General features: G+C 40.8%; 2 protein-coding genes across 3 annotated transcripts in view; both read left to right on the plus strand.

The window, feature by feature from the left end:
* AMIGO3 (adhesion molecule with Ig like domain 3) overlaps positions 1 to 22,431 on the plus strand; it is a 455,802-nt gene that overhangs the window by 122,703 nt on the left and 310,668 nt on the right. The gene's annotated exons all lie outside the window — the stretch shown is intronic.
* The window catches only part of MST1 (macrophage stimulating 1), a 68,105-nt gene that overhangs the window by 16,678 nt on the left and 28,996 nt on the right, over positions 1 to 22,431 (plus strand). The window contains exons 2-9 of one of the 2 annotated variants that reach the window (XM_063426535.1): positions 6,226 to 6,309; positions 11,906 to 12,041; positions 12,595 to 12,707; positions 13,376 to 13,490; positions 17,039 to 17,175; positions 17,396 to 17,516; positions 18,077 to 18,195; positions 18,552 to 18,720. In XM_063426535.1, the coding sequence (XP_063282605.1) occupies positions 6,255 to 6,309; positions 11,906 to 12,041; positions 12,595 to 12,707; positions 13,376 to 13,490; positions 17,039 to 17,175; positions 17,396 to 17,516; positions 18,077 to 18,195; positions 18,552 to 18,720 (965 nt within the window). In that variant the 5' untranslated portion in view covers positions 6,226 to 6,254. The remainder of the gene's footprint in view (positions 1 to 6,225; positions 6,310 to 11,905; positions 12,042 to 12,594; positions 12,708 to 13,375; positions 13,491 to 17,038; positions 17,176 to 17,395; positions 17,517 to 18,076; positions 18,196 to 18,551; positions 18,721 to 22,431) is intronic. The other variant, XM_063426536.1, reaches the window with a different exon arrangement.

The raw sequence follows: 22,431 nt of genomic DNA on the forward strand, positions 1-22,431 counted from the left end.
TACCTATGTGTACACTTATGTAGTTATTTATGTAAATATATATTTATTTGTATTTTATATAATGAATGTCAATCTAAGTGTATTTTGTTACCAATATATTAATAACAAAATAGTTAGAATGAAACTACATATCTATATATAATTTCTTTAAGTGTTCTTGCATAGCAAGACCACTTAATGTTATCTCACATATATATTATTATAGCCAAATTTGCCACCCTAACTCCTCCCACAGTTTTTACACTACATAGACAAAAATATACCAAAACGTGCAGATTGTTCGGATTGCTATTACTTTGTGGAACGTTTTGGCGAATGGTTCTCGGAATATCGTCGTTCTTGTGGCAAAATTTGTCCCCTAGGAATGAATGGCAAAGCTAGAGTGGGAGCTGGCAAAAGCTGAAAAATCAGGACATGATTTCTAAACTGCCACCACTCCCTCATTTTTAGGCCCACCTACACAAATCTTATATCAAAACGTTCAGCTATCCCTGCTGCCACTAAAAATGTCCACAGCTAAGCCATAGTCCTTATAGTTTTCACAATATGACCATTTGTTTGCAACTCACGCAGTCCATTGACATTCATTGAAACTCCACTCTGCAAAGCTCACATTTGAAGGGCAATTTCTAAACTGCGACTGTGCCTTCATTGTTAATATTTCAGAGACCTACTATGCATCAAAATGTAAGTCTTGGTCTTGTGATTCTCACAATATAAAGCTCTTCACTGTAGGATTTATAGTTTTTAAAATACGACCATTTGAAGATGGCAACCGCAAAAATACTCAGGCTGCAGCAGCAAGTGATGTCATAGACAGGGCCTTTTGCACCTGCTAATGTTTTTATAACTGTATGTTCTAATGTAACTGTGAAGCATTTTGGGCAACAACGTTGCAAATGTGCTATATAAATAAATAGTTACTCCGCCCACTCCAATTGTAGACTACTGTTGGAGGCAAGAACACTTCACACAATTTCCCCAGAAATTGTAGCTTTTCTAGTTTTTAAAATATTTTACTTAGTGTGTGTGTGTGTGTGTGTGTGTGTATATATATATATATATATATATATTTTATATATTAGTGTGTGTAACGTCATTCTAAGTGTATTTTAATACTAATATATGTACTTATATTAACATTAAAATACACTATATGACGTTACACATATATATATATATATATATATATATATAAAATGTATGGGACCTGGGTGTGTGTGTGTGTGTGTGTGTGTGTGTATATATATATATATATATATATATATTGCACTTCCCACCAGCAGGGGGACTGTCTGACATTTCAGACAGTCCCCCTGCTGGCAGATCCACAGCCAGCTATAGGGGGCCATGTGATTGCTCTTTTAGAGCGATCACATGGCTCCTGGGGGCCTCATGCCACAGGAGGGCTACATGGCCTGTCAGGCAGCCCTCCAGAAGAGGATCGCGGCGGAGGTGAGTAGTTGCAGGCTCCTGGGGGTGAAAGCTGTTACAGCGTTCTATGCCGCCACAACGGCTTTAAAGCCCATTATAATGGGGATGCCATAGAACGCCGCAACGGCGTTAAGGGGTTAAATTGCTATGTGTGTGTCAAACCAAATTATATTTTTTTTTTATTTATTTAGTTTTTTTTGGGGGGGGGGGGCATAAATTTGTGGTAAAATAGTTGCATGAAAAGAGTCAAAATACCCCAAGTTTAATACCTTAGGTTGTCTTCTTTTAAAAAAATATATATATACATGTGAAGGGTTATTCAGGGATTCCTGACAGATATCACCGTTCATTTTGAGGGGGGGGGAAAGTGTTTTGGGAATCACAAAGTGCTACTTGTACTTATAGCCCTATAACTTTAAAAAAAAAAACATGTTAACATTGGGTATTTATAAACTAAGGACAAAATTTAGGAACTATTTAGCACGGGTGGTTTTTGGCGGTTGTAGATGCATAATAGATTTTGGGGGTCTAAGTTAGAAAAGTGTGTGTTTGTGTTTGGTTTATTTTATTTATTTATTGTTTTTTTTTTCATAATTTTTAGTGAATTATGATAAATAATGGTATCTTTAGAAAGACCATTTAATGGCGAAAACCCTATATAATATATGTAGGTACAGTAAATGAGTAAGAGGAAAATTACAACTAAACACAAACACCGCAGAAATGTAAAAAGAGCCCTGGTCCTTAACGGTAAGGAAATTGAAAAACTGTCTGGTCACTAAGGGGTTAAGGGTTTACTCCATAAACAAGGAATGGGTAGAAACTTAAGATTTCAGGCCAAATTAGCTGGATTGGCAAAAAGTCTTAAAATTTGATTTTCTTCCAAACGATGTTTTGGACGAATAAAAATTAAATATACTTGTCATTATCCTCAATTCCTGGTTTGGGAAGAGAGGGAGGGGCTATGTGTCTTTTAACCCATCTGTACTATTGCTGTAATTGACATTTGGTTTTATGCCACATGTGGTTGTGCTATTTATAATCTGATAACTGGACATAAGGTATTGTGAGGTTTTGGCAGCTTTGCTGTCCCTGACTGGAATTTTCAGTTTCGGGAAGTCTAAAATAGGCTGAGAACTCTGTCAGTGAGTTCAGGAATTGGATATATTGTAACCACAAAATGTGCATTGCTGGTGATATGTGAAATTGTGCTAATTTTCTGAGTAATGCAGTGTATCAGTGTTCATTTTGTCAACTAATAATTTTAGTGCACTATAATTTTTTTTAGATTTAGTTGATTTAAACTAAAATTTAATTTTCCTTTTTTTTTTTTTTTTTTTTTTTGTCAAAAGACTGACTAAAACTAAATTTGAAATTTGCCACCAAAATTAATTCTGCACAAAGGGGCTGTGGAAGGGGCAAAAGACACAGACCAGGGCTTGAACGAGAGACACCTAGAGGGGCACCCATTAGATTTTAGTCTTGTCAACTAAAATCTCCAGTACATTTAGTCGACTAAAACTAAATTTAAAAATTTCAGATGACTAAAAAAAAAAATATATATTTCTTTTTTTTCAAAAGACTGACTAAAACTAAATTGAAATTTGCCACCAAAATGAACACTGCAGTGTATAGTACTGAATTTGACTAATGTCCATTGACCACCTGACTATGGTTGCCAGATCCACTATGTTTCTTGGAAACCATGCACAATAATCCTTCACACAAATGCACTCCTGTGTTTTTAAATTGTCCCTTCAGTAATCTTCCCATTACTTGCTATACCAGCCTGTCACTAAATACCCTGCTCATCTCCTTGTCATTACAACCTGAACACACACCCTGTCGCCCCCCCAACTCGCTTGCACACCTCACCACCAGCCATTTGCAACCATTCATTTTGAAAAATACCTCCACTCTGTTCACTGGCACCCAACCTCCCTTTCACCTATCCGTCCCCTATATTCACAAACAACCTACCTGATTCCACCCAGTCATTACGCAGATTACCACTGCGATGCTCCAGTAGGGATGGTGACCTAGCTTACAGTAGGTATAATCAAGATCTGTACCCAGCAAGGATGCAAACTAGAAGGTCTCTGGACACCTGTACAGTGGGTGCACTGAGCCCGTGAGGAAGATCTTTTGATTTTCATCACTGTCCTATGAAGGGACACCTCACCCTCTGCACGAGCACTGTGGAGGTCACCTCTGCTGCCTTACAAGACTGCCGGCCCTGTCTGTCACCTGGTGACATCCGCACTCCCTAATGACACCAGGGCTGACCTCTCGTACAAGAGTCTAACAGCATTTAGTGTATGAGCAATCGGACTCACTTGATGAATGGACATATCATCCATGTATCTTATTTATATCATGGACACATTCCAGTCTCAAACTTGTGAACCTTAGCAAGTCTACTTTATTGGTTTACTGAGATAATTACTGCCTCTATGATGCCTTTAAATTCCAGCCTCCTACTGGTTTCAGCCCATGACCTTTTGATACCATTTTGACTTTTCATTATATGTGTGTCTGAGGTACAACTGTTAATAATAATTTATAAGACATAATATTAGTGGAAAAAAATTAGTTTTTTTTTGTGGTTTTTTTTTAAATAAAGATTTACAGTATTGTGCATAAGAGGTGTTTTTTTTTTTTTTTAATCCGATGTGGTTGAAAAATGCTTTCAAAAATCAAAGAAACAGGAAAAAAAAATCTAAATCCAATAAATATTTGGTATGAATACCTTTTTTTTGCTTTTAAACAAGCATCAGTTCAAGATCATGTTACACAGTTTTGTAAGGAACATAGCAGAGGTTGTTCTAAATATCTTGAACTAACTGCAGTTATCCTTTTTGGTTTTATAGGAACACTAAACTGTATTCCTAACACTATATAGTGTCCCTCTGCCTCAGATCGGTGCGTTCACACGATCGGCACAACGATAAGAACGCATCTCATCGGTGCGGTTACTCCCTTTACATCCAGAGCCTCTCGCTCAGTGCAGTTCTCAACACAGCGGCCGGGTCCAGCACGGGAAGAACGCTGGCCGCTGCAAGGTGGCGCTATATAATAACGCTGCCCACAATGACGTCACTAGTGACATACGCGTGCGACATCATGGGACCTAAATCGGCTATTACCAGGGTTTACTGGGTTGTTTAAACACAAACCTGCAATGAGTTGGTGCCCTGTCGTGCTTTCCATCCCGTGTTCCTGATACGGTTTATACGGTTTATTGGTTATTGGGCTTGGCTTGACTTCCCGTATTTCTGGTATCCCTGACCCTTTGGCTTTGTTCTTATCGTATTTGTTCCTTTCTGTATTCCTGACCTAGGCTTGTGACTGTTTATTCTATTACGTTAATAGGCCCGGTAATACGTTGTTACGGTTTGTCTTTGTTACGTGTTTTACTTCTGCGTGTTGTGCCACTGGTTCGTCCTGACACAAAATCCCTCAGCCCTGGAGCAGCAATGGGGCAGCCAAAGTGCGTGGCAAATCCTTCCCCATAGCAAAACATTGACTCCATTATTATAGGGATTTTCAGGTCGCTGGACATCCTCTTGCATAAATTTAATCTCCATGTAACTCTAGGAAGCGCCTGTAGTGGCTGTCTGGGAGACCACCAGTAGAAACAATCTTAACCTTCTAATGCAAACACTGCAGTTTCTTTAATGTTTTACATTGCACCCAGATCGCTTCATTAAAGGAGCACTATAGTGTCAGGAACACAAACCTGTATTCCTGACCCTATAGTGTTAAAACCAGCCTCTTGGCCCCCTTTGCCTCCCTAAAAAAAATTAAAACTTACTTGTGTGCCTAACTTACGTGTTTGGCTAAAAAAAACAAAAAAACAAGCAGTCTGCTAAGATCAGCAGAAGTGGTAGCCTGATCCAATCACAATGCTTCCCTATAGGATTGGCTGAGATGGACAAGGAGGCAGATCAGGGGCAGAGCCAGCATGATTCAAACACAGCCCTGGCCAATCAGCATCTCCTCATAGAGAGGAATTGAATCAATGAATCTCTGAGGAAAGTTCAGTGTCTGCATGCAGAGGGAGGAGACACTGAATGTTTGGATGCATTTAAGGCAGCCATCTCTGAAAAGACAGTGTTTACAGCAAAACGCCTGAAGGTAATTATTCTACTCACCAGAACAAATTCAATAAGCTGTAGCTGTTGTTCTGGTGACTATAGTGTCCCTTTAAGATAAAGTGGTTTGGTAATCCCATGTAGACTCCATGATGTTATGATCAGGATTTTGTGGGGGCTATATAATCCATTTCAAGTATGGTTGGACTTTCCACCACATTTTATTGATTTTTTTTTTTTATCTGCCTGTTCTGGTGGGAGGGGGTTGGACCAGAGAGGGGTGAGTTGTGTCCTCCCCAATGACAAACCGGTATTACTGCAATGCACCATTGTAGTAAAGTGAGACTCCTTATATGCAAACCAGGGTTGAAGAAGCACATGGCCAAGAAGCCAAGTCAATTTGGTTTCAGCATTACTCCACAACCAAACTACCTCCAAATTAAAATCTCAACACTTAAGAGATATGTATTCCGTGGATGTAGTGTCATGTTATAATACACCATTTTTTATTTAATTTTTTCAACATTTTTTTGTTTCTTTGAGCCTCCTCACTAGTAGTTGGTTCCATCCAATACACAAAGTAGCACATTACACAACAGCATGAGATGCGTGGCCCAGTTAATGTGTTATCCAGGCAAATATTTGTAGAGTGTAGGAGGAAGGTTTGAAGATAAACGTATTCTCTTGTCGTGTACAGATTGAAAACCAGCAAACGGATCCATAGCCATGCAGATTGGTTTCTACCTCCAGCTCCTGCAGTTTGTTGCATTACTGGTCTCAGGTATTTAAAACATTATTTATGTAATTACAATGATCCATTTATATGTCAACCAGTAGCAATTTGATGTATTGTATTCTTTGTCATCTGTGTAACACTCACTAGGCGCTCTCCAAACTAAAGCCATCAAAAAAAGTCTACCATTATTGTGTGTGTGTGTATAAGTATGTATGTTAAACAAAAATCTGCACACCAGTCAAGCCATAAGACTTGCTTTTCCCACAAAAATCCCAAAACTGCAGTGATGTTACAACCGCAAAGGAGTGTGTGTGTGTGTGTGTGTATGTATATGATACAAGTGAAATGGCACTCACCCTTACTGATGACACAATATTAGATTGCATGCCCTGGTGCACTCCCACGCTGATTATATATGATATATGTAGAGAAAAGGATGCACTCTTGGGTCTTTGAAGTAGTAGAAAACTTATTTAATCCATGATAAGGTATACAATTAGATGACCGACGTTTCGACCCATTCACAGGTGGAGGGTTTGATCCATGTATAGGTTTTAAAATAAAAATGTAATATTCTAAAAATCTGTAAAATTTAGTAACTTTCAAACTATGATCCCACATTTTCCAATATAGTGATCATATATAGATTAGAAAATAAAACTAAAATGAAGAAAAGAATAGTTGTTTACAGAAGACCTAAGAAAAGGTAGAATTGGACTAGAAAATAATTAGTAGAAAAAGAAAAGATTAAGGAATAACTGGAAATGGAATTTGAAAGAAAAAATAGAAAAAGGGCAGGAGAGAAATTGGGCATTGTGTGTTTATGTTCTGTGGTGGGGGTTTTCGTGGGTTTATTTGTTTTGGTTTATTTATTTTTTTCCTGGATTTCTATGAAACTTGCATAACTCTCCTTTCTGAACAATTGGTCCAGTAAAGGAGGTCTGGAATTCCAATGTTTCACAATGCAAGCTGTTGTGCAAATCCTATGTGTTGGCAATCCTATAAACTTAAAATGCTCTTTTGAACATGCAACTCTAAACTCTGGTTCCAATACAATACTGCAGATGACCTAGATGAGTTGGAAAACTGAGGCCTAATATGGTTTAAATGACACTCCCACCAAGTTTGGCAATACATGTCAGGGTACCTGAAGTCTCTACCTCTGAGAGAGGTAGAGACTTAGAAGTTTATCCGTCCAGAAGGGCTGTTTCCTCCGTCCCTCGCGGTCCTTCCGGTCATTTACACGCCGGCCGCCAGGGATCCACTTCCTTTTGTAACACGACGCCCAGCAGTCGATGTCATGACGCCAACCCGGACCGACCTGTCACTCAATTGTCTGGAGACTAATCAGGACTCGTCGGAGGCGTGTCTACTCTCCTGAGCCAGGGTATTTAACAGTGCTTCTTCCATTTGCTCATTGCCCTGTCGTGGTTCTAGCCTGTCTAGTCACCCAGCGCTCTTGTATTCCAGTTATCCTTTTGGTTTCCGACCCGGCTTGTTTGTATTACTCTGCTTATCTCTGTTACCCTTTGACTCGGCTTGTTCCTCGCTTACCTGTCTTCTCGTTCCCTCGACCTCGGCTTGCCTTTGACCATTCTCTATATCTCCGTACGTTAGTCCGGCCATTCTAAGGTCCGGTATACGTACCTTTCTACTGTCTGTACTCTGCGTGTTGGATCCCTGTCCCGATCCTGACAATACATTCCAACTTTCTCTAAAGCAAAGCGCTGAACAAGATGGATACATGGCTTTTAAGGTTTATTGGGTCGATGTACCGGTAATTAATACATTCTCTCTGGTGGTAGCGATACACGAAACAGCATCTGATATACAGTACTTCATTGTTCTTCCTTACCAAAAGTCTCTCCTAGGTCCTCCTCCCATCAAATTTGGTAAGAAGTTTTCCTATTGTCAAAGCTCTCTAGGAGTAAGCCGTGTATAATAGAGCTTGCCTGACATTCCATTATGTTCAGTCACAAACATGGTGCTTAACCCAAAAAACACTCTACATAGATCCCTCAGAAAAGTGTGTTTTGTGAAGAAAACAACCCCCCAAATCTGCATCTTGTGTAATAATAGAATATCCATTTTCTTGGGCTTCTAAGACCCATGCCATTGTGGGAGATGATGTAGAGTGAACCTATCACAGTACCACCCCCAACACCAGCCATTAAACGTTAATTCTAACATGACATTCACAAATGGTGCAAGTGGTAAGACTGATCTAATGAAAAAGCATCAGTATCACTAAACTAGTCTGAACTTAGAGAAATGTTTTTAACAGGTGAAATAAGAATGTACCTATAACTTTCTAATCACAATCAAGGTTGGCAAGAACCAATCACACTGGATTCACATGTCCTCCCCATCACCCCTAATCAGAGATCAGTAATAAGTATCAATCTCCGTTACTTCCTTTATCTGACATAAGAGCACTAGCACAAAAATGTAGGTTGAAAGTGATTACATAATATCTTTCTCATTCAGAAATGTGTTTTAACCGTGTTAATTTCCAACCTTCAGATAATGAAAATCGGCATGCCCCCACCCAGAGGGAGAAGGGAGTTTTGCTTTTTTGATTTGTGTGTTGACACAAAAATAATGCGTTGGTTTCACAGACTGTTGTATTTTGGATCAGTGCAAGGCAATCCTTTTTCTATGTCAGGGGTAGGCAACCTTTTAGGAGCACTGTGCCAAAAAAAGATTGTGATGACCTGTAGCGTGCTGGTCCTATTTTTTTTTTTATTTATTTTTTTTAATTGAGGTGTGTATTGCCTCGTTTCCACTGATCGGTTTGGGTCGGTACAGTTTGGAAGGTTTAGAATGGTCCAGTCTATTCTGGTGAGCGTTTCCATTGCAAGTCAGACCTTCAGGGGCCATGCGGGGTTAAGAAAAAATGCCCTTCCTGTCCACCAATCAATGGATTGTATAGTAGCTCCGCTCTAACCGATCCGTACCATTTCCTATGGCCCTACATCTGAAGCAGGGCCCTGAATGGTGCAGTACAGTTGTATGGGCCAATTTCATAATGGAAACACTCAAAATAGCGAACCGATCCGCTCAGTGGAAACGAGGCATATGTTGCTGTATTCTGCTAGTGTTATTTATAATGTGGTTGCTTTGTTGTTTTTTTTTTTTTTTTTATTCTTTCTTTTTGAAAGTGCAGAGATAATTACAAGTTTCATTGCCGTCAATGGGTGTTACATTAGTTGGTAATTGGTTACGCCTTGGTGACAGATTCAAGTTTCATTGCACTTTTAAAAAAAAATAAAAAAAAATACAAGAGTAAGCATAGTCAGGTGTAACAAAGAAGGGTAACAGTCAGGCTATACATGCTGCTGAAAACAATTTAACTTGAGTTGAGACCATATTATTTTGTTGGTCGTATACTGTTACTAGAAGCAACTATATGCTGGGTAAACATGTAGTGTTGAAACAGTTATATGCTAGGCAGACATATCATGTTGAAAGCAGTCATATGCTAGGCAGACATATTATGCTGGAGACGGTTAGTGTTTTGGCATGTCTTGCGGACAGACAGTACTATGTGAAGATGGGTAAAATAAGTGGTGGGCAAGATTAGTGAGCTGGATTCAGCTCGCTGGTAAATGTGTTTAACCATTACAGCATGCCTGTGAGTGATAGGGGGCATATGCATTAAACCTGCACCCTAGGAGGATGGTGCGGTGCCATATTACAAACATTTAGTACGGCATATCACAAGATGGCATCTTCACAAGCTACAACAGTACCTGTTCTAGGTTGCCTAGAGAGCTGGCACATAGTCCCTTTACATTCCTTAGTAAGATAATTGCCATACAGTGCTTATATTATGCCTTAACAAAGCGTAAGATGAGAACCATATAGGAACATGTTTAACAGAAGAGAATCAGGCTAACCTGTCTAGATTTGAGGTGCCAGTAGGATGGTTTAACTTAAAGGTAACCCTAGACTAGGTGGGTGTTTGGGTGTTGTATGCTACGGGTACCAGGCTAGTCTAATCTGTTGTGCACAGGGACGATAAGAGAGGCGGGCATGCATTTTGCAGCAGTAGGCTGCATCTGCTAGGCAGTAGTTTGCTAATGACAGGGACCCCCTATGTAGTGCCTTACATGGCTATATAAGCCTGTGGGGGGGCTATAGTTAAGGGGAGCCCAGTCTACCACGCCCACCGCTCCTCTAAAATTCCCTACCCTCATCCAATGCCCATGCTGACCAACATAGTTTGAGTCCCGGCAGTCCAGAACAGGTCACACCACTGGCCCCAGGCCTCTGCGAGGGCACATTTGCAGTTTCCAATACTCCGGTCCCACTTGGCTCTGCGAGGGATGTCCCAGATGGCAGTGTGCATGGCTTGAAAGCGATGTTGTTCCCGTCGGCGTTGTGTAATAAGCATCTGGGGTGTCTTCCTTTTAGCCCTCAGCTTGGGCCGTGGTTTGGCGGGCTTTCCTCCTAAGAGGCTTCCCATGGCAGAGTGTCAGGGATGGTCTCCACGCTGAGCAGGCTGTGGAGTGCTGAACTTCATTAGGCTGGTGCCTCCGTGCTCCTTCCTCTCTACTCTCCTCTGCAATTTGAGCCTGTCTGTATTCAAGCTTCAGCCAGAAGGCGCGAAAAAGCCTGTCCAGTCGTTTTTGCAGCGAATCCTGTGGGTCTCCAGTGGTGTCTGCAGGTACGGTGTTCGCCATCTTGGCTCATAAAAGAAGACTGCGCATGCTGCACAGGAGATGCACTGTTTCTCTCTTGGTAGGTGGTTAATGCTTGTGGTATATGCTCCAGGTGCCTAGTGCGGACCGGGATATCCCCCACCGGTCCAAAGGGTGGGTAGGAGTTAGGAGGTTTGAGTCCGTGCTCGAGTTCTCACACGAGGAGAGCAGCTGCCTCTCCCCGGCTCGATCCACGGTAGGCCTCACTAGATTTCTCGGGTTCCCGGCTAGAGTTCTGCAAGATTCAGGTGTCAAAGAATTCGCCAGGATGTCCCCGTCTCGCTTATAGCCCTCCAGAGGCCGGACGTGCTGGATTTATGGTTATTTTTATTTTTTTTTTCAAAGTAGTAATTTTAGTTTAGAGCTTGGTTGCTGCACGTCTGCTCAGCCTGGAAGCTAGGCTTTGCCCCGTGGTTGCTTTTGTATCGTTGTATTTGTGCGTATGAGCTGTTATATTGTATATGTTCAAGAGTAGTTTGTGGTAGGGAGGGTTACTCTTCATTTCTTTGTATTTCTAGCAGAGTGGGTGGCTTTCCTGTTTTCCAGCGTGGACCATGCTGGCCCAGGTACAGGTCAAGGACAGGAGCTGCAGGTGCGTGCTGCTCTACTACAGTGTGGACTCCCATTCACAAGTGCTGGAATGAAGTGATCAGAGATCACTTCCTCTGTGCTGAAATGCATAAATTGAGGATTGTCCTTCATCAACTTTTCGTATTGGCAGGTATCTGAAGTTTCACTGGGACTGCTGATCCTAGCAGCCGTAAGTGCTGTGCAAAGACACACGTGCCATAGGTTGCCTACCCCTGTTCTATGTAGTCATTGACGGTATTCAGATGAGATCTGTAATTGTTCAAGCCTCCGGGAGCAGACTACCAATAAATATCAATATATTTTAGTAGATGCAATAACTCCACTTGTATAACTGTTGTGTTCCACAGCTCATCGTAGCCCACTGAATGATTACCAGCGATCTAAAGGAGTGGAACTTGTGCACTCGCCTGAATCTGTGAAGGAAGAGATCAAAGCAGAAGTCGAATCATGTGCAAAGAAATGTAGGGACATCCTAGACTGCAGGTAGGTAACATCTTGAGAAAGCGCTTCAACAGTCACTACAACCACTTAAACCATTACCTAATTATTTACATTTCGACAAAAGAAATTTTTTTAACATCTTTGTTTACCACAAATATAACATGTATTCCCCACCCCCACCCCCATTTTTCTGTAGCGGAGTAAACACCGACTACCACAAATTTTAAGCTTTTCCATACAATTAGACATTCCTTTAAATTGCATCTTATAGAAACATAGAATGTAACGGCCGATAAGAACCATTCGGCTCATCTTGTCAGTTCTGTTTGTTTATCATTGTTATAAGACGCATCTCCTTTCTTACCTAGCTATAAATCCCCCTTCCCCCAACAAAAGGTGTTTGTGTTTTTTTTGGGGGGTGGGGGGTGGTATTTATTTGTTTTTGTTTCTTTAATGGTTATTACTTCAGCTTGCTATTTAATCAGAATTTTTTTTTAATACAAATATATTAACCGAGAAGTGTATTGCAGTTTAATAGATATTTTAGTTGGGTAAGACATTTGTCTGGTTTTCCATGTTGCATTTTCTAATTTAGAGCTTTCAATTACAACTGGAAGAGTTACAGCTGCCATCTGCTTCCACGGACTCAGAAATCAGCTCATGTTGAATTGCAGAGAAACGTGCATTATGACTTGTACCAGAAGAAAGGTGAGTGGAGAGGTCACATCACATGACCTATTTATTGCTAAACCACTATGAACCTGGGATTTAGCCGCATAGGACTTGTAGTTTGATTTTTTTTTTTTCTAGAGTAAAAAATGCTTGTATCACATTTAAGGAGATGGTGATATTTAATGCTGGTTCAGCGTCACTCCAAACACTGCTGTTCTGCATTCTAATTTATTTCATTCTAAATGGGTAAAATGCTACAGAGTATGCCATTCTATCCCTGCACTCCACATATTCCAGACAAAGGTGAATGTTTAAGAGGGTCCTACACATTAGAGACCCCTCTCTGCTGCTTTCATAATGTGGAATTTACGGTTTAGCATTTTTAATATCGGCGAAGTGCAAACCAGGATGGCAGGGACTAGCTGAAATTTGTTAAAATTTAGATGCTAGGTGGGTGCATTTAACTTTACTTTCAATAGTAGTTTTTAAAGTTGACCAAAGCCAAACTTTAATACATTAAGTATTGTCTATATCATTTTTATGAAGATCTTGGGTTATCAACCAAAACTTTCCATATATCCGACAAACAAGGCCATTTGAGACAATACAGTTTTTACCTGTAAAAGAACAAAATATTTAAGAACCAATTGATACCCATTACAGACTGTCTCCAGCCATCCAATAACAAAATGTTCTACTTCTAGACTATGTTCGTGATTGTATCGTGGGGAATGGTGAAACGTACAGAGGGACTGTTTTCAGAACTCACAAGGGAAAAACCTGCCAGCATTGGGGGATGAAGTTCCCCCATGATCACAAGTAAGTGTTTTGTTTCTTGGTTTTGAGGCCATGTGTCATGATCTTACCTGGATCTTACCTTGTGTGGAGTTCGACGTGCAGAGTTATACGCTCACCCTTGCAAGTATACACAGACCAAGGTGACCAGGTAAGAAGCCACCTGGGCTGTGAAGGTAAAGTGCTCCAAAAAGCAGGACAGGCAAGAACACAAGCAGAAGGGTAGTCAAGGGGAAGCTAAAGGTCTGAGTAAACCATGAGAGCCAGGATCAAACTGGAGAACACATGATCAGCAACCAATAACGAGAACCAGAGTGAACTGACACTGCCCTCAGAGAGTGGCAGTGTTTTATACCTGGCTAATTAGCGATCTGCTTTAGGTGGACTGAGATTGACAGGAACAGTCACAGGTAAAGTCCAGCCCCCAGTGCTGGAGACAGTGAAAGGATAAATCCCTATGAAACAGGAACTGTAGTGTGGCTGAGGTAAGACAGCAGGATTAGGACACAGAAGGACCACAGTTCAAATCCCTTTAGAGCCACCTGAGGGGCGGCCATGACTGGCCATCTAAATGGCACAGTGAAATTGTGACACCATGTCTCTAGGAAGTATTGTTTTAAAAAACTTATCAAATGTTCCCTCTCTCTAAAAATGGAGTCAGGGCAAAGGTGGTTTCTCTTGTGACCACAGTGAAACCTTCTAATAACTTTAAGAATAACAATAAAATGAACAGGGAATTTAGATTCCTTGTAATTTCTGTGGTAAATGTATTGTCACCATGAATAGGTGCAACGTTGTCTAACACAACCTCTGTTCCTTGGAATGGCAGAGTGACAAAGTCAGATCTTATCTGACATAAAGTCTTAATGTTTACTCTTCTAACCTTCCTGTAATGGGTAGATATATTTGCTCTATCAAAATGATTCATGAAGCACCAGAGCAACTTTAGCTTAATGACCCTGCAGTCTCACTGCTTAATTCTCTGCCATTTAGGAGTAGAATCACTTTGTTTATGCAGCCCTAGCCACACATTCCATGGCTGAGGCTCACCCAGCCTTTCTACATATTTTCTGAAAAAGTCAAAAAATGTTAACTCTCCTTATTGCACAGTGTGTTTAAAAATAAATTTTATATATATTATAGTGAAAAATGGTTTCAGCAACCTTTTTAAGAAATTCTAACTTGGTACTAATGCCCTATTGAGACTCAACCCTTTTTTTCCCCCTTGAGTGCCATAAATGTGTATATAAAGCTAAAACCTACCTTGAATCTAGCACCAGACAAAGCTCTCCACCAGCATATCCACAACCCATCTGATATTCTGCTGAATCACTACTTTCCTCTCTAGGGTCCACTCAAATGCTTCTAACTGGCTCAGAGTGCTAGTGTGCCCTCTGAACTGGAAGGGAGTGGGGTGATGGAGGTGTTAACCAAAAAGACAAATTAAATAATGTAGGGAGGAAGCGATGTATAGGTTTCCCATTGCAGGATCGCTTGTACCTCCCATGTTCTTTTAAATAACTGGAGGTTTAAAAAAAAAAAAAAAAAATTTTGTATCACTCCAATGGCTTTTAAAGTGTAAGCTCACCTGCCACGTCAAGGAAAAACCTCTTGGGCTAGTCCTACATTAACAATTCACCTTGCTGCTTTCCTGTAAAAGGTAAAATCTCTAATTGGACAGAGAGGGGTATTTTTCTCTAAACTCCTTCACACTTATCAACTCTTAATAGGGAACACGTGGTGTGAGCGGCAGCGTTGTAGCATGGCTGTGTTATCCAAAAGCAAATACCAACGTGCAAAAATAAGTCCTGGGTGGGAGTACTATAGTCATTGCTGTCGCCCATGAGTAGTAGGAGTTTGAGCGCAGGGCATATATTGGATGGCTGTGTTTCCTCACAACTCTGTCTGCAGAGTTAATAGCCCATTGCATAGATGCTGACCAGACATTATTTTTGCACAGAATTAATATTCAACCGCCTGGAACACCCCCTATTAGCTAGCCTTCGGCACAAAACTGTAGTTATCTCTGGATGTGTAGCCTTTCAAGCCAAAACACTGCGCACACATATTCCTTGCTCTGAGACCACTGCTAAATGCAGAAGTGGTCTTGGAGGCTGGAGCAACTTTTGTTCTATTTAGGTGAAGCTGTAATTAAAAATTTAACTTGCCTTAAATTGCTCACATATCCTCCGTTCCATTGGCGATTTTTGTGGGTGGGTAAACTTCATGTAACAACCACATTCTTACTGTCCACTGCTACTCCCGAAGTTGTCTTTGAATTACCATGCATCCCCAAGCATGACCAATTTTGTCAGGGACATTGGCACGCAGGCTTTGTTGCCAGCGTCTGATTGGAGTAATGTTTCTTTACTCCTTAGCCGGCGCTAGAAGCGCTGGCTAGCGAGTTTGCATAGCAACCACAGCCCATTGGAGGAAAGCCGAGGGACCTCCTGTGTGAGGTGTTTTCTGCTCTCCCTTATCAGTCAATGCCTCTGCATGCCGAGGCATTGACTGACAGCTGGGAGAAAAAATACTTTTAAATAGTCTTTCTCCAAATCTATACATTTGCCAGCAAAACTGCTAGCACACTGTATAGATAAATTATGCTCAATCTAATGAGCATAAGTTGTTTGGGGGCATGATCGGTACCCTTTAAGTGCCTTTAGCAGCCTCCTGTGTGGGATTAACATTTTAATTAACAGAGCAGGAGATAAAACTTCTAAAGCAAACACAGTATGCTGTAGGAACTAATTGAAAATGTAACAGTTTTACTCCTGGAGTCTGTGTGATGTGCAGCCAGGGAAGTAAGGCTTGGGCTGCATAAAGCAAAAGTGCGTTTAACTCCTAAATGTCAGATAATTGATCTGTGAGACTACAAAGGTATGATCTATAAGCCAAAATTGATTATGAAGGTGTCTGTGCAGACCCCTAAGCACTTCTTCTAAAGCAATACTTTGTGTATTTGGGCAGTGAAGTGTCCCTTACAGCTAAAGTGGTTTTGGTGCTTTGAGTATCCCTTTAATATGGCATCAGGTGCACCTAAAATGGTGGAATGGTAAGAGCAGTAGATCTATACGTTATACCCTAATATAGGAGGAACCGTATCTGGAGAACCAGAGATCTGGATTCAAAAGGTATGCGGATAGAAGTGGAGGAGTAATCTGTTTATGACCTCTTGATGTCTGATTATATTCTTCTAATGGGCTTTCTTTAAAAGTTGTTGGTTCAAGTCAGAGAAATGATCAAAGCCATTAAGCCCTTAGCAGTAGCAATGAGGATTGTAATGCAAAGTATATTTTACCACACATCTGCATATGAATGTAAATTAATTCTGTAACCGAATAAAACGTTAACTCCTGTGCTACTAGTGAGGCTTGCAATGATCTTCTTATTAAATGATCTCTGAAAATATCATGTGACGGACACTGGCCACCAAGGCAAACCTTGCTGTACGGTGGCTGGAGGAGTGAGTGTCTGACCCTTAACCACTGTTGTCATATTACACAGCATAATGAAAAAAACGATAAAAATGAAAAATATCTTTCTTCCGTATAAAGTGCTCTCTCTTTCAGGTACTCTCTAAATGTTATCAATGGGTTGGAGGAAAACTATTGCAGGAACCCAGACAATGACTCCGAAGGACCTTGGTGTTACACAACTGACAAAAATGTCCGACACGAGCCATGTGGAATAAAAAAGTGTGAGAATGGTGAGCGCCAGTGGATGTAAAAAGTTATCACTATAACCACTATAAAACCGGGTTGGCCAAAAGCCAGATCCACTGCTGTTGGACAACTACCCCTCAGTGATGCTCTGCCATCCTTAAAATGTGTGATGGTGTCCAACTTCCAATTTACATTTACTTTTACCATAAGCCACAAATACACTTGTCTCCCAGCAGAGATTTTCGTCTCCCTCTTGTTTTGCAGCTGTTTGTCTGACCTGCAATGGAGAGGATTATCAAGGTGCCCTGGACAGGACGGAATCTGGAAGAGAATGTCAGCGGTGGGACTTACAGAGCCCTCATATGCATCCTTATAGACCAGAGAAGTAAGGCTTTAAAGGTGTTGAAGCAAGGTTTAAATGTAAACTGTATTGCCAGGCAACTCTATTTATGAAAAATGATACTGCACTTTTATAAACCTCCACTTGGTAACCCCCTGTGGCTGGCTTTTAACGACAGTTGGCAGGGTTGCCATTTTAATTTGCTATGAGTGATTCCCATAGAGGATACAGGGCTGACACAGCACGGTGATTGCGATGTATGCACCCACGATTGGTCGGGAGACCATCGCCTGGAGCAGAAATGGAAAAGTGACTTGTAATCTCGCATAGCAACAAGAGGAACCGTGCAATAAAAAAAAAAAAAAAATGCGGTAAAGTTCCTTAAAATTATCAATGAAGATGAAATTCACAGTATTACCAAAAGTGCAACCTATGACCTGCAGTGCTGACATCTAGTGGTAAATAGTGTATTCTCCAGACGTGCAACAGATAGGAATTGTATATATGGGTTTTTATTATTTTATTTTTCTCTTTTTTAAACTTAAGATCTATTGTGTATTGCACCTGTAGCATGTCCACAAATGCATTTCTTTCTCTTATGTCAGGTACCCTGATAAACATTTGGATGATAACTATTGTCGTAATCCAGACAGTTCAGAAATGCCTTGGTGCTACACAACCGATCCCAATATGGAAAGGGAATATTGCAAGATCACAAAATGCAGTAAGATGGGGGTTGGTGAATTGGTGCACAACTATAATTCTTCCTATATGAAGGTGGTATGTCATTGAAATATTATTTGATCGAGCAGACCGTCCTCACTCTTTTAGGGTATTGTATGCATGCAGCCACTTTGTGTTTTTTTTTTTTTTTGTGTTTTTTTTTTATTTAATTTTATTTTTGTTTTTTTTCTTATGACCATTTAATTTATATACATCATAAAGGTTACCTGCAGATGTGGGGAATATATATTTAAAATTGTATTTTTATTTATTTTTTGCACCCTCTTTCATTTCATCATCTTTAATGATCACTTTCATTTGTATTTCCCTCTTCTGCATTGCTTATTTTTTGTGAAGCAGAGAAGCAGCGCACTCCTCACTTGCAAGTAACAAGTAACTGCTTCAAAGAACGTGGTGAAGGATACCGGGGACGGGCAAGTTTCACCACATCAGGAATTCCTTGCCAGCGCTGGGACTCCCAGACACCTCACAAACACCGGTTCACTCCAGAGAAATACCCGTGCAAGTAAGTAAAAGGGAAATCTGTCCTTTAAATACACTTTTTTTTTTGTGATGGACCGCCTGGCACCCCGACCGGGTGCCTCCGCCAATCGATGTTGTTAGTGCTCACAGAATACTTAAAGCACTCCACCTGACACCATCAACACCACTGTCCCCACGTCCAGTGTTACAGCTGTCCTCCACCCACCCTGGACCCAAGACCAGGATCCAGCTTCCAGTGGGTAGACCTCTCCTCCAAGAGAGTGTAGCAATATGCTCTTAAAAGAATTGTAATCCAAGGGGAGTATAGGGATATAGTAATCCCCAGGGTAGATACAGCTGTTTCCACCGAGCATGAGATGACTCTATGTTGAGGGTAAGCAGGAACTCGTTTAATGGCAGCCACAACTGGCCTTTTCTGCAAGTCTCCATGCAAGGGGCAAGAGCTCAGTGGACCTAGTGCTGACAATTCTGATTGGCCTAATTATAGACTCTTATCGACCAAAAACACTAAAATAGTCAATAGTGATACCTTCCAAGCATCATGTATCTGGTGGAGGAGGTGGTGGCAGGAAACTCATAGGATGCAGCTATAAGAAAACACATACCCTATGCTAATCTTTCTAATTTATTCTTTCATCTTTCAAGTAAATCCATACCCCCCGCCCCTAACAGCAGTGTCCAGTGTATATACACCTCCCCAATGTGATCACAGCAGAAATTTGTAATGTTACCAATATAGGACCAATATGGGACTGGACTGTAATGCAAACAGCGTAGAACTGGATTTGGGTATAAACTAAAATAGAAAAAAAATAAAAGACAACAACATAGTGCAAACTGTATAATAAAAAACGTGTAATAGATAAGTGTGTGGAAAAACCAGAAGTGACGTCACCCGCCAAACCGGAAGTGACGCGACACCGGTACGAAATTGAATCCAGGTGAACGGGACAGATAGGACTTATAAAAGAAGACCCAACAGAACAAGAAGACAAGCACTGGAGGAAGGCTGTTAGCCGAAACGCGTCTGCTTCAATCTTCTGCATATTTATATTTGTTATTTTATGTGTATTTTTGACACTCTGGGCTACAAAAAAGATAGGGGTAAGTGGAACTCCAATTTTGCTATATATTTACTATTGTCTGCTTTGGGTTCCACCCCCATAGTGCCCATTAGTGCCTATACTTTTTTATATATATTTTTATACAATAAATATATTTTGCATCTAAATCTATCTCATCTATCTGGATCACCTGGATCGTTAGCCAGTATTGGCACCCCTGAGCCTGTTTTACAAAGCCTGGCACGGCTCTGGAGAATGTGAGTGAGAGTCACACACTCCTCTATTTATACCCAAATCCAGTTCTACGCTGTTTGCATTACAGTCCAGTCCCATATTGGTCCTATATTGGTAATATTACAAATTTCTGCTGTGATCACATTGGGGAGGTGTATATACTGGTATGTTTCTTTTAAGGGTATACTATGCAGACAGCACCCTGAGCTTGGCATAAATGTGTCTAATGATGCGCTCGCTCCACGCTTTCAAAGGACTGTCCCCTAGCACTCACATGTCCACTTGTCTCCTTACCTTATTATTAGCAGGCAGAAGCTCCTGGGTCAGGGACAGAGAAAAGGCGGCTGTAGTGAGTGTAGAAGAAAGGGGGTATGCCACAATGTTAGCGAGACCAAAGTCGTCATTCCCTTAACTAATTTAATTTTCAGCCAGTCCAAACAGGTTTTGTTCCCATATATCCCTCTTAAGTTTCCATACTTAAGCAAGAGTATGTGAAGAGTAGTGTGTAGTTAAATCAATGGGCCAGGGCCTGGAGCTGCATCTCCATCAGCCTCTATGTTAATCCTGCCCTGAGTAAAACACAGTAGAAACAAATACACAATTACATTGGCTCTCAGATCCAGGACACTCCCACACATAATAGATTAATTCCTCCTCTGTACCTGGGAAATAATTGAGTCAAGTACTGATCTAAACACCATTATCTCCAGACCCAAAACACACAGGGGTTCAGGAATTTCCTGGAAGTCATTTATTTGACCGCCCGCTTGCATGGTCCCATGCCCAAAACTGTTCTATAGAATCAGGGCTTGCGGTCGGTCTAGTTTGGTAGTTTAAAAAGTTAACAAACTACCGAACAGAATCCATAGTTCTACCCTGGAGCTTGTTCACCTTGAACGAACGATTCCACCGAACAGTGTCTTCCAAAGGGTTATAAAACCGAACACGGGCGATCATGAAAGTCCAGCAGTGTTCGGGAGTTTGTGTCCAAAAATAATTCCATGAACTCGACGACCAAACACCGCTGCCTGCATTCATGCGAACAAAATGGCCGCCACCTCGTGGTCATCCATACGAATTGCGGCCACCCAGACGAACACTTAGAACACTGCGGTGGAAATGTTACAAAGTATCAATTGGGCTTAACAAGCTCCGGTTCGTGTGGTTGTTCGGTAACCGAACCAAATAATCCCAATTGCACGAACAGTCTTTTTAAAGTATTTTAGCCAGGTATATTGCAGGGGCCATAGTCCTGGGGCAGGAGGCTGTCAAGCAGGCTCCTCCAAAAGCCTGTGGCGAGGTTCTGTTTGCCACAGTTTGTATTTTTTTTATTTTTTTTAGATTACCTACCGAGTACAGGCAGGAGAATTTCATTGAAAAGCAAATGTAGTAGTTTGTAACTTAAAGCAGCTTTGACATCAAAAATACATTGTGTAAGCATTTCCCAAACAAACTGTGACATACTCCTATTCCCTGTGTTGGAACTTTAGTGACATTATTACACACAGAATGTGACGGCAGATAAGAACCATTCGGCCCATCTAGTCTGCCCAGTTTTCTAAATATTTTCATTAGTCCCTGGCCTGATCTTATATTATGTTATGTCTATCCCACACATGCTTAAACTCCTTCACTGTGTTAACCTCTACCACTTCAGCTGGAAGGCTATTCCATGCATCCACTACCCTCTCAGTAAAGTAATACTTCCTGATATTATTTTTAAACCTTTGTCCCTCTAATTTAAGACTGTCCTCTTGTCGTGGTAGTTTTTCTTCTTTTAAATATAGTCTTCTCCTTTACTGTGTTGATTCCCTTTACGTATTTAAATGTTTTTTTTGTTTTTTTTTATCTTATCCCCCCTGTCTCGTCTTTCCTCCAAGCTATATATGTTAAGATCCTTTACCTTCCTGGTAAGTGTTCTCTTACAATGGCATGAGCACTCCCCTCTTTTTACTGCTAATACCTCTCCCAATACAACCTAGCATTTCCTGCTGCTCTATTACATTGTCTGCCTACCTTTAAGTCATCAGAAATAATTACCCTTAAATCAGATTTTGAGGTTAGGACTGTATCAAATAATTCTACACTCTGCCCTTGGGTTTTTACGTCCAAGATGCATTGTCTTGCACTTTTCAATTAAATGTCAGTTGCCACAACTCTGACCTTTTTTCTAGTTTACCTAAATCATTTGCCTTTTGGCTTATCCCTCCTGGAACATCAACCCTGTTACATATCTTGGTATCATCAGCAAAAATACATACCTTACCATCAAGACCTTCTGCAATATCACTAATAAAAATATTAAAGGACCACTCTAGGCACCCAGACCACTTCAGCTTAATGAAGTGGTCTGGGTGCCAGGTCCTTCTATGGTTAACCCATTTTTTCATAAACATAGCAGTTTCAGAGAAACTGCTATGTTTGTGAATGGGTTA

The sequence above is a fragment of the Pelobates fuscus genome, chromosome 7 (assembly GCF_036172605.1).
Source record: "Pelobates fuscus isolate aPelFus1 chromosome 7, aPelFus1.pri, whole genome shotgun sequence".
NCBI lineage: Eukaryota > Metazoa > Chordata > Amphibia > Anura > Pelobatidae > Pelobates > Pelobates fuscus.